At 52.8% G+C, this 12704-nt stretch overlaps 1 protein-coding gene across 4 annotated transcripts in view; it reads left to right on the top strand.

Annotated features, from left to right (window-relative positions):
* Positions 1-12704, top strand: part of Jade2 (jade family PHD finger 2) — a 50353-nt gene that overhangs the window by 27189 nt on the left and 10460 nt on the right. For all 4 annotated transcript variants that reach the window (XM_047556461.1, XM_047556458.1, XM_047556459.1 and 1 more), the window contains exons 5-9: positions 1032-1192; positions 1772-1983; positions 3379-3546; positions 4900-5016; positions 6160-6624. In XM_047556461.1, the coding sequence (XP_047412417.1) occupies positions 1032-1192; positions 1772-1983; positions 3379-3546; positions 4900-5016; positions 6160-6624 (1123 nt within the window). The remainder of the gene's footprint in view (positions 1-1031; positions 1193-1771; positions 1984-3378; positions 3547-4899; positions 5017-6159; positions 6625-12704) is intronic.

Here is a 12704-nt window from a genome sequence, read left to right as displayed (position 1 = left end):
CAAAGATGATGTCCAGAGGTTTCAGCTCACACACACACACTACTTTCTGTGCGACAGGCGTTGTTCTGAGAGCTTCACACACATTAATCCTTACAATCCTCTCACTAACTATACAAGATAGGTACTAATATCATTAGCCCATTTTGGGGATGAGGACATGAGAGAACAGACATTCAGTGGGAGAGCTCGGATGTAATCTACGCCTGCAGCCAGGGCCCCAAGGCAGGGCTGAGCTGGGGTGTGATCCTGAGACCATCACAGGTGCAACTTTGTGTACAGGAGTCTGGCTTCTGTCCTGGGCAGCGTTGACCGGGAGACGAGTAACATCATAAGAAACTCTGCTGCTCATGTACCGGATCTGGGAAGGATAAGGTGTTGTGGGCATTGCTGTACCTGGGACTGTAGCTCTCCTCCCCAGCCCAGAGGAGAGCTGGCCTCAACTCTACTCAAGGTCAGGGCGTTTTCTGGCTGTTGGTGCAGGAGGGGCCAGAGCTTGTGAAAGTGTGTAGCTATTCCCTGGCCCGTCCTCACCTGGAGGAGTATGTCAAAGGACCTGGAGTCTTAACTGGCTTTATCCATCTTGTCCCCAAGTGTCTGGCACAGGGCATTGCTTAGGATGTCACTTGGGCCACCTCCTACAGGCCCAGGCAGGGCACATCCTGATCAGCAGGCTTTAGCTTAGGCCCAGCCACCCTGGTGGAGGAACTGTGGAGGTGGGCTCTGGCTGGGCATGGAGTCTTATGAGGTGAGCTAGGACTGTGATCAGCCCCCCTCCCATCACCCACTCTGCTCCATACCCTTGGGGTCTTATATATGTCCTATTTGCCCACAGTCATCCAAGTCTCTGCAGGGTGGGCAGATGGTGGAGGAAGAAAGGAGGGGATGCACAGGGGTAGGCCCTGCTGGCCATCGAAAGTCACACCTCACACTTGGCTGCCAGCTCCTCAGCAGGGCTGGCCAGCTCACTGGAATTCTCCATGTTGGCAGGCTCAGGGTCTTTCCCTTCATGACCATCCCTCTTGATTTCTTAGGATCCTCCCACCGCTGGAAGGCCCCCCTACGCAGGGATCACCAAGCAGCTCTGGACTGGGTGAGGGCTCCCAGCCTGATTGGCCAGAGGGCAGCCGCTATGACCTGGACGAGATTGACGCCTACTGGCTGGAGCTTATCAACTCGGAGCTCAAGGAGATGGGTAGGTGACCCCTGCACTAGGAATGGGATCAGAACAGGGAGGGAGTGTTTTCTTCCCAGTCCCAGCACCCTCACCCCTGTAAAGGCAGTGGCTGAGACTGGGGAACAGAGCCTTCTGCGTTACTGATGGGTGTTGTTATTTAGTGTCTCTGCATCCTCAAGTTTCTTCAGCTGTCCTGTGATTGCAATAACAGCACGTGATTCACAGGGTTCTTGGGACTATTATAGCAGGCATGAATGTTGCAGGGGTAAGTGAACACACAAGCAGGGCAGGGGCACTGGGGCTAAAGCCCACAGATGTGTCAAGGAAGGACCAGCTCTGCCCTGTTTAGCCGCCTTCACAAGTGCCTGCTGCACACAGCACTCCATGTTTTCTGTGCATACATGTGTGTCCTGTGGTCTCAGGCCAGCTGCCTCCAATGAGAACACCATGACAGGTCAGGAGCCTTTGAGATGGGATGGTCCAGCCCGGTCCATCTTTAGAGCCAAGACCCAGGGCACACAATGGCTGAGCAGAAAGCCTTTCCTGTCTGCCCAAGTTCCTGCCCCCTGACACCACCCGCTACTGTCCTCCCCACAGAGAGGCCCAAGCTGGACGAGCTAACATTAGAACGTGTGCTGGAGGAGCTGGAGACTTTGTGCCACCAGAATATGGCAAGGGCCATCGAGACGCAGGAGGGGCTGGGCATCGAGTACGATGAAGATGTGGTCTGTGATGTGTGCCGCTCCCCCGAGGGTGAGGATGGCAACGAGATGGTCTTCTGTGACAAGTGCAACGTCTGTGTGCACCAGGTGGGTGGACCCCTGCCCGGGCTGGTCGTTGGGGCTGTAGGTGCTCAGGGACGCTGTGAGCCATCCCTTTTAGCACGGGGGAGGGAGGCAATAGCATGAATGCCTTGAGGTGCCAGGGTACACCAGGGCTCTTGGCTCAGCCCCACAGCCAGACTTGAGCACATGCCCTTTGGGTCGACTTTCTGTCTTCTCCCCTGTCTACCTCAGACACTCCCCGTGGAACTCCCTACCCCACTATGCTCTTCCTTCACTTCTACTGTCCTGAATTTAAAAAGAAGTAGCAGCATAGTGTAATGATTGAGAGCCAAGCATGGAGACAACCTGCCTGGTTTCAAAGCATGGTTGTGACCTTAGACAAATTTCTTAACCTCTCTGGGCCTCTTTTTCCCTTAGCTATCAATAAAAATGAGTTCTTGGGCCTGGGGATATAGCTCAGTGAAAGAGCACTTGCCTAGCATGCCTGAGGCCCTGGATCCCATCCCAGCACTGGAAAAAAAAAGAATTGTCAAGACCTTTAAATTAGTCATGGTGATACCTGATTACAACCCCAGCGGCTTGTGGGGAGGGAGGCTGAGGCAGGAGGATGACAGGTTCGAAGCCAATCTCAGCAATTTAGTGAGACTGTAAGCAATCTAGCAAGACCCTGTCTCAAAATAAAAGATAAAAAGTATGGGGGATGTGACTCAGTGGTTAAACATCCTTGAGTTCTATCTGTGGTACCAAAAATAAAAAGAGAAAGAGAGGTTTAAATTGTTTATTATAAATTATTTGCTTAGTATAGTGTAGTAATGACTCCAAGTACTTACCACCATTGCTGGTATTATAAACTAGGTGCATCCGGCTAGTCCTCCCCATACCCTGCTTCATTTGAGTCCTCAGGCTTCAGTTCTTGGATGTCTCTGGATCTTGTTTCTGAACATCTGACTGAGACCCAGTAGACCCACTCTGGACCTGACTTTGAGGCCATCTGTACTGGCTACTGCTGGACTAGACCCTGGGGAGCTCAGGCAGGGACTGCGGTTGGCTGGCAGGTGGGTGGATCAGTGCGACTCTTATACATCCATGTCCCTTCCACCCAGCAGCTCTTGGGTCCAGTGTCTCTCCTAAGCCCTAGGCACGACAAGAGATGAAAACTGTGGGCCTGGGTCCTAGAATATAGATAACCTTTGAGGAGGTCTCATGGACTTCTCAAGGTTTGTGCTGGTTAGGAACCACTAGCTCAAGTGAGCCTCCTCCCAGCAGAGGGCAGGCCTGAGTCCTTTCCTGGAGGACTGTGAAATAGGCAAGCAAAGAGCTTTCCAGGAGCCTGGTGTTCTCAACCCTGAGGAGTTGATTGCTGTCCAGGCACAGACCGGCTAGTGCCTCTGACCCATGACTATCCTGCTCTCTCCCCAGGCTTGCTACGGGATCTTGAAGGTACCTACGGGCAGCTGGCTGTGCCGGACGTGTGCCCTGGGAGTCCAGCCAAAGTGCCTGCTCTGCCCCAAGCGAGGAGGAGCCTTGAAGCCCACCCGAAGTGGGACCAAGTGGGTGCACGTCAGCTGTGCCCTGTGGATTCCTGAGGTGGGTGGGTGTGGGGGTACGACCACTCAGGGAGCAGCACCCAGGGAAGTGGGTCTGCATGGAACTCAACTTGGGGATGGACCCACAGGATAGTACAGGGGTCTTAAGTGACAAGGCTGAAGGAATGTTGGGCTGCTGGGGGTTTCAGGAGGTAGATCTGAGGTCTGGACAGAAGTCAGGTAGCTGCCTATAAGGGATAGGCTGTGATGTCCATCAAAGTGTAGGTAGTGGTTCCAACCTCAGTCAGCCTGCATGTTTAAAACATAGATAATCCAACTGACCTGAAAGAAAATCAGGCATCGAGCCTAATGAAAAGTTGGGTAGCAGGCCTGCTGGTCTGACTGTGGTCGAATGGAGGGGTCTGCCTGTGGCTGCGGCCAGACGGGAAGGCCACAGGCAACAGGCTGGGTCCACAGGTCAGCAGAGGCCTAGGCTCCTAAAATACCATTCATTTTTTTTAAAATGTGAAATGCTGAAATTCCCCAGAGTTCAGTCCCAGACCCCACTCCTGTACTGCCCGTGCCTAGAAACAAGCCAGGTGACCCTGTCAGTATGTGGCCCTTCCCTTCCTGGGTTCACAGCCCAGAGGGGCCCACATTGCAGGCTTCTGTGACTGCGCCCATTTGTGTCAGAAGCCACTGGCTCTCAGAGCAGCAACTTACAGGCTGGGACTACCTCTCAGTGTCACCTGGTCTGGACACAGCAGAGAATCAACAAGGAGCCCACCTTGGGAGTCCTTTAGAGAAGGACCCTTGTTCCATTCTCAGACATGGACAAACAAATGTGTCTTGTCTCCTGGGACGGACAAACTTGCGGGCCTGTCCCCCTAGGCAGGGCTAAGTAAAGGTACATCCCTCTTGTCCAGGAGAGACCTGAAGGCCTCCAAGAGGAGTTGCCATGAGGCCTGTTCTTGGTACCAGGAAAAATGATGAAATTAAAACAAGTTATAACAAGAATTCAAAAGATATTAATGTAATGCAGAAGGAAAGGGACTTTGCACCTTCTCCCCACCTCCTCTCTTACACACACACACACACACACACACACACACAGAGGCACCTCTATTTGAGGCCTGCACACTCACCTTGTCAACTGCACACACTCGTGTGCATTCTCACTCATTCACAGCCCAGGATGAGTCACAGATGAGCACACACTTGGCCAACAGTCAGTTTGGGATGGTGAGGAGGGACTCAGAACTTGATCTGTTCCTGTTTGGAGTCAGGAATTGGAATTCAGAGATTCAGCCATTGTTCTGTCTGCCTGCTACCTGGTTTCTTTGGTCAGTCCCCCATGTGGTGGGGTTTCCTGGAGGCAGATTGGGGATTGATGCAGTTCCCTGTGTCCTTTCAGGTCAGCATTGGCTGTCCAGAGAAGATGGAGCCCATCACCAAGATCTCACATATTCCAGCCAGCCGCTGGGCTCTGTCCTGCAGCCTCTGCAAGGAGTGTACGGGCACCTGTATCCAGGTACGAGGCCCACTTCACCCCTCGGGGTCCCCTGGAAAACAGCTGCAGCCGCCACCCTCTCCCCACCCTTACCCCACCCCCCATCATGCTGCTGCAGTGGGACCACAGATGGACCAGGGAGGTGTGGGGACTGGAGCCAGACTCAGGACTCCTCCTGGGAGAAGGTGAGCATTCCTTTATCCTCAGGTCCTCCAGGGGCAGGGTGGCTCACCACGCCGTTGGAGCGCTGAGAACTTGGCTTTCCCTAAGTATCTTTAGGCTTGATAAATACATTTACCTTGCTTTGGACATCAAGCTCGATTTGGGAGCAGTGGGAATCAAATTTCCCCTCCAGCTGAGCTAGTGGGTTCTCCTGCCCAAGGTCCAGGGCTGCACTAACCTGTCTGTTACCTTGGTTCCCAGAATCTAGTGTGTATCAGAACCTGGGGGCTTTTTGAACACACATTGCTGGGCCTCCTTCCCAGAGGTTCTGATTTAATAGGTCTGGAACTGAGAATTGGCACTTCCAACAAAGCCCCATGTGATTCTGATGCCTCTGGGGGTCGGGGGGACATTCCTTGGCTGTTTCATTTCTCCAGGAACAAAACTGTCTTTGCAAACACCACCTGCACCTCTGCCCATTTATAAGACCTTCAGAAGGGTTTGTGAGTGCAGCATCAATGGTTCCTAAGAGTTCAGGGCCTTCCTGCTGAAACAAAGCTAGGAGGGAGGTTCAGGCCTCAGCTGCTTGGGCAAGACTGCAGCCCCTCCTCCAAGATCAGGGACAAGGATTCCTACCTTAGATGATGTTGCAAGAGTAGAGGAGGTGGGTGACCCATCTTTAGTCTTTCTTTTGATGCCTTCTAATCTCAGAGTCATTTTGCCCACACAAAAGTGCATCTTGTCCCCAGAGAGGTCACAGAATCATTTTCTGATTGTTGACTCCCTGGGGGTGTATTGTACTGATCCCATTACCTTTCCAAGTGTCCCAGGGCTCCTCTGTCCTATAACTCCTTCCACCCCAAGCAGGGCGTTGGGAGCCCATGCCATTTTATGTAGCATCTCCCAGGCATTCTGCATTGTCAGTGGAGCCCTGTGGCAAGTCCCATATCCTTTTTCCTTCCCACCAGGGCTTCTTTCACGCTGCCCTTTCTCTCCCTCCAGTGTTCAATGCCTTCCTGTGTCACTGCATTCCATGTCACGTGCGCCTTTGACCATGGCCTAGAAATGCGGACTATATTAGCAGACAACGACGAAGTCAAGTTCAAGTCGTTCTGCCAGGAGCACAGTGATGGGGGCCCACGGTGCGAGCCTACATCTGAGCCCGCGGAGTCCAGCCAAACCTGCGAGGACATGGAAAAGGTGACTCTGCGCAAGCAGAGGCTGCAGCAGCTGGAGGAAGACTTCTACGAGCTGGTGGAGCCGTCCGAGGTGGCCGAGCGGCTGGACCTGGCTGAGGCGCTGGTCGACTTTATCTACCAGTACTGGAAGCTGAAGAGGAAAGCCAATGCCAACCAGCCGCTGCTGACGCCCAAGACCGACGAGGTGGACAACTTGGCCCAACAGGAGCAGGACGTCCTCTACCGCCGCCTGAAGCTCTTCACACACCTGAGGCAGGACCTGGAGAGGGTGAGTAGCCCTGGCAGGCCACCTCAGGAGGCCTTTCTGCTCCGTGCTCGCTGCCCTGGGGCAGCCAGCCAGGACTCGCCTGAGATCAGCTAAAGGACTGAGGGCTTCCAGGTCGTGGACAGTATGGGGGTGACTGATACTTCACAGAATAGAAAAGGATCCAGCTCTTTTTTTCTTTGAGTACCTTTAGTCCTAGCCCTTTCTCAGACTCTGGTAAAGGTGACCTTAACAAGGAAGGGAGACTGGGGAGTGTCGGAGCTGAGGCAAGTGTCCAGGCTCCTGGCTCCTGATCCCTTCTGGCCCCACTTCTGGCTTCTGTGGCCCTGCCTGGTCCTAACACGTGAGCTTATTCAGAATCAGAGGCAGGAGAGAGATGGGGGCATCTCAGGCTGCTCTGCTGACCTATGCTGGGTATGTCTGGATACGCAGGTGTGAATGTGGCTCCTTTCCGGTACCTGGCAGATAGAACTGAGACACAGAGCATGGGGGCAGGCATTGAGGGTCAGCAGCCTGTGTGGAGTGGGCAAACCTGGAGTGGTGGCCCGTAGGTCCTGTGACACTGGGCTAGAGGACCACAGTGTGTCTGGAAGCTGTACAGGCAAGATTTAAACAGGGATGGTCTCACTGCACCTGGGATTTCCAAACCCTTTCCATGGAGGAGGAGTCACGGGGCTGGCATGGATGGGTTGGCATGCTCCAGGAAACAGCCCTGGGCGGAAGCATCGGGGGAGCTTTGTGTGATCTGAGGCAGCTGCTTTTATTACCCACAACCCGGTGAGCAATCTGTAAAATGGGTCAAGCATCTCAGCAGGTGTTTTGCTGTGCCAGGGTAGCTGGACAAAGCTTCCCTATTATCTTTCACCGCATTCATCTGCCCTGGGGCCTGGACAAGGGGGAAGTGACCCTAGTGACCTGGAGGGAGCTTACTGCCTGGCAGTTCCCAGCCTACAACCAGGTCAGAAGGAAGACATGGGGGTGGGAGGGAATCACATGTCCCTTGCTGTAGCCAGGGCAGAGGGCAAGGCTGCCTGCCTTCCAGCCACCACCTCCTGGGAAGCCCGGCCTTCTGTCACACAGAGTAGGGCATGGTAGAAGAGACCAGGGCACTTCCAAAGTTGTCCTGAGGCCATCCCCAATTCCCCACCCCCAGGGTCTCTTGTATAAACAGCTGCTTTGCTCCTGCTGTTCCCAAATGACCCATCAAATCTGACCTCCCTGGTCATGCTAAACAGCCCTCTAGCCTGGCCCTGGCCCTAACCTTGGCTAGGCTGTATGGGAAGGTCCAGGGATCATCTTCTGTAGTCATCATCCTGGAAAAGGAGATTATCCTCCCAGCTGTACTGAGCAAGTGAAGAAACTGGGGCTCAGAGAGATGAGGTGACAGGAAGCTTTAGTGGAGCTTGTTTCCTAAGGACTTCAGAGCTGAACTGCGGGAGGGCTTGAGTCAGGAAAAGCAACATTGGCTCATTCTCTATTCTGTAAATTTCCCCGGGCAAAAGCATCCCCATACCAGTGCCCCAACCTTCCAATCCCTGTGTCAGCTGGTGTGGGGGGAACCAGGGTCTGAGGTTGGCAAGGGCTGAGTTGCCAGCAAACCAGCTGGGCAGGCTCCAGGGGACCCAGGGCAAGCAGAACTGCCACAGACCCCCTCCCTAGACAGGTGTCCTCTCCAGAAGGAGGAGTCAGGGCTGACTTCGATGTCTGTGCAGCTTCTTACAGCTCAGGAGGGGCTTGTCCAGCTGCGACTTCCCCAGCAGCCACAGGGCTAGGCTGGTGGGCACCAGCTAAGAGCAGGGCAAGGGGAGGTCCAGCCTTGGCGGGCTGAGGAGGAGAGCATCAGAGACAGCAGTGAGCCAGCTCATCCCTTCTGTGCTCCTCCCAAGGCCTCTCATGGCCCTGCATAGGTGACCTCAGTCAATGAACAGCACTGAGAACTCTGCTGCTGGGGAGGCTTTCTGCAAAGTCCCATGGTGGTGGTGACCTGGCCGGTGGGCCCAGCCTCTCACCATGGCCCAGTGCCAAGAGCCAAGAGTATCCAACCTATGACTGGGCACAGGGCCAGCTTGGTCCCGGATCCATCAGGGAAGTGCAGGGCAGGGCTTGAGATTGAAGCCCTGGTGGCCTGTCTGTGTCCAGTGCCAGTGTTCCCAGCCCTGCCCCTTCTTTGTTTCAGTTTCCATGTTATCTGAGTTTTGGTTTCCTTGTCTATAAAGTAGGAATAAAAAATCAAACTGCTCTTGGTCACAGTGAGGACCGGGGATAAACGTTAGCACAGTGTCCTGCATTGCTGGCTGTGATTCTGGTCAGTGCTCTCACCCGAGACGCTGTTCAGCTCTTAGCGGGGAGGCCAAGCCTAGCGCTGCAGAGGTGAAAAGGCAGGCCTGGTGCCGGGGCCGGGAAGCACAGCAGCCTTCCCGATTGATTTGTCTCTCCACGGTCAGGCAGGGGGTTGCTGAGAGAAGCAGGAGCTGGGACTGCCACAGCATGAAATTCCTTATTTATGGTCATCCCAGAAGATGTACTTTCCTAAAAATTTCAGCCACAGGCCTCAGCCCTGGCGGGCAGCTCAGGAGAATAAGGCCAGCACAGCCTCCCCGAGTTATTCACGGCTGACAGAAAAATTGCAGCACTGAACATCAGCCCTACAAACACCAGCTAGTGTCCCCTAGCAACCACGCTGGTGGTCAGGCTGTGTGGGGACTTGCTGTCTGTGGCTACGGATCTCACTACCAGGAGTTTATTTGAAGACCTGGCCTGTCCTGGGGAAGAGGCCAGGAGGGTAGAGGTAGCTCTTAGACACTCATCTGCCCTGAAGATGGATATGCAGGAACCCCCCAGACCTCGCCCCTCCTGCCCCTGCCCCCAAGGAGAGAAAGGCTGAGCTGGAAATGGATACTGCCCTTTCCTGATTTGCCACCTGCCTCCTTGTCACTTGGTCACTCTGTTGACTGCCCTCTATGCCTAGATTGCAGTTCCCTTGTCTCTACTTCCCCACTACCAAAGCCTACCTTATCCAGCTCTCTAGGACCTCTTCAGGCCACACTGCCTGCCCCTGCCCCCCCTGAACCTGGTCACCACCTCCAGCTGCTCCCAGGTCAGTGACACAGAACTCCCCAAGTCCTCCCCCACAGCATTCTGCTGTCCTCCTTGCTGTCCCAGACAGCCTTGCTTCCTTGTCCCACCATCTTCTTTACTCTCACCCCACCCCTGGCTCTGTCACTAGCCTGGTGCCCACATCCTTGCCCCTGTGCTGGGGCCACACCCCTGGTAGAGCCGCATGCAGTGCAAGCTACTCTGCTCCTAGCAGTGAGCAAAGGGTTCCCTGACACCTGGCTGACACCTGCCAACCAGCCTTGTCCTGCTGTATGGTGGGCTTCCCGGACCCCTGCCCACCTCCCTCGTGGCTCCCCTGTCCATTAGCAGACAGCTCATTTCTTCTTCCTGAGACCAGAGACCTCTACTTGCTGCCAGTGAGCCCCTGGACCTGCTCTCTGTCCTTGCTGCAACCTTCCCTTTCTTCCCTCAAAGAACCTCTCTCCAGTTCACACCTGCAGGGAGCTGGCCGCCCTTTCTTAGCCCCTCCTCAGAACCTTTTTCACCAGCACTGAAAACTACAGAGCCTCCCTCCCACCTCCTTGGGGTCGTGGGATACTCTCTGCCATCCCCACCTCCTTTCCTGGCACCCCCCATGGGATTTGCTTCCGGTGGCCAGGCTCTTCACCACCACCACATCCCAGAGCCTTCTGTGTTGGTCACCAGCAGCCTCCGCATGCCACAGCCAGTCCTCATCCCCTGCCCTCTCAGCAGTGGTTGTCACTGCTTTTCAAGCCTGCCCTTGGCCCTGCAATCCTTTCAGTGTGGATGCTCTGACCAGGTCCGCCTTAAGGTTGTGGTTTCCCGGCTCCTCTGTCTGAAGCATCCATTCTACGGCTTTCCCTGCCGTGGGGACTGGGGACTGGTTCCAGCCCACATATCCCTCCTGAGCTCCAGCTCTGTAAGTCCCCTTCAAAATCTCATGCTAAAGATGCCTGCTCCTCCCTGGCCTCCACTTCTCTGGGAGCACCCAACACTGGTCCATTCTAGCTCAGCACCCAGCTGTGAGTCCTCCCTGCTCCTCAGCCCCACACCCAGGCTCTCTCTAAAACTCATTGATTAATGGTACAACTTCATCAAAATATAAAACCTGGCCAGGTGCAGTGGTGTGAGCCTATAATCTAAGCTAATCAGGAGGAGGCTGAGGCAGAAGGATGGCAAGTTCAACTGTCTTTCCAGAGGGCTATAGCTCTCTCTGGAGAAAGCCCCCATGAGGCTTATCTCTTGCATTATCCCAAAGGTGTCCCTCCCTTGAGATTTCCCCCATTCTCCCTTGAATCTGTATCTACTTTCCTAAATACATATCTGTCTGTGCTTTTGAAGGAGTTGTGTTTTTTCTTTGTTGTTGTTGTTGTTGTTTTAAAGGTGGTGCCAGGGGGATACAAGCTGGGCCAGCCTGGGCAGCTAGAACCCTGTCTCAAAAATAAAGAAATAGATTATATGTAAAACCTGGGGCTGGGCAAGGTGCAGTAGTGCACACCTGTAATTGCAGTAGCTCAGGAGACTGAGGCAGGAGGATCACAACTTCAAAGCCAGCCGCAGCAACTTAACAAGGCCCTAAGCAACTCACAGAGACCCTATCTCTAAGTAAAATATTTAAAAGGACTGGGGATGTGGCTCAGTGATTAAGTGCCCCTAGGTTCGATCCCTGGTACAAAAACAAAACACCTGGGGCTGGGGGTATAGCTCAGTGGTAGAGCATGTGCTTTGCATGTGCAAGACCCTCCCTGGGTTTGAGGCCCACTACCAAAACTGAAACAAAAAATAGTAAAACTGCTGGGCCCAGGGCGGGGGTCGCCTGTAATCCCAGCAACTCCAGAGGCTGAGGCAGGAGGATTGCAAATTCAGTCCCACCCTCAGCAACATAGTGAGGTCCTGTCTCAAAATAAAAAATCAAAAGGAGTTAGGGGTGTAGTTTAATGGTTAAGTGCCCTGAGTTCAGTCCCCAGTAATAAAAAAAAAAGTAAAACTGTATTCATTACCACTCCTTGCCTTAATTATTGGAATTTTCCTTCATTTCTTCTCGATTCATTTTTGTGCTGTCTTATTTAAAATGAGAATGTTTTAACTTATAATCAGAAAAAAAATATTGACAATGTAAGGAACCTATTGGTCTGTGTGAACTTCTAAAGTGAGGTGATACTTTTTCTCCCAGAAGCCATCAGAGTAAAGGAATTCAACATTTACATTCAGTAAAATGTTACTGTGTTATTAAGATTCTCAGGAGAAATTAGAAAAGTAATTTGTGATTCCAGGGTATAGTAGATGTTAAGGAATCCAGTGGGCCCAGTGGATCCTGTAGTCAGTTATGACCAAAGTACCAACCAAAGAAGGTTGGGATTCTACAGAAGGAAGCATTCCTGTCTCTGCACTTGAATCCCTATGGAGTCTGGTCCTTATCATTAGGAGTTTGAGCGGATACCTACAGTAGATTGTATTTTAAGTATCTGATTCTTAGCTACCACTGCATATTATAAAACAAACATAATTGGACTTTTTTTAAAATATATTTTCAGTTGTCAATGGACATTTATTGATTGATTGATTTTTATGCGGTGCTGAGAATTGAACCCAGTGCCTCACATGTGCTAGGCAAGTTCTCTACCACTGAGCCACAACCCCAGCCCCATAATTTCTCTTTTTAATGGAATCCAAAAATAATAATAATAATAAAATACCAGCAGAAGTGCTCATATCTTTTTCCTTTACCACAGTGCATCATTTAACTCATTTTCTATGCACTTTGCTTTAGAGGGTCCTGGCCTGAGGCAGCAGTTCTCCAAGTCTGCAGTTCTGTCCAAAATGTGTATTTAAGACTCCACCCCCACAGTTAGGTGTCCCCTAAGCCTGAGAATCTGTTTTTAACCAGCCACTCCAGTGACCTTGATGCCAGGGAATTCATTTGGGTACACCTTGAGAACCCTTGCTTTAGAGATTTGGAAGGAAATGGGGGTGTGGCTGAGTGATAGAGCATTGCCTAGCAGGCG

This window comes from Sciurus carolinensis, chromosome 6 (genome assembly GCF_902686445.1).
Source record: "Sciurus carolinensis chromosome 6, mSciCar1.2, whole genome shotgun sequence".
In the NCBI taxonomy this organism is placed as follows: domain Eukaryota; kingdom Metazoa; phylum Chordata; class Mammalia; order Rodentia; family Sciuridae; genus Sciurus; species Sciurus carolinensis.
Note: the sequence above shows the minus strand (reverse complement) of the source record. Positions and strands in the feature narration are given on the sequence as shown.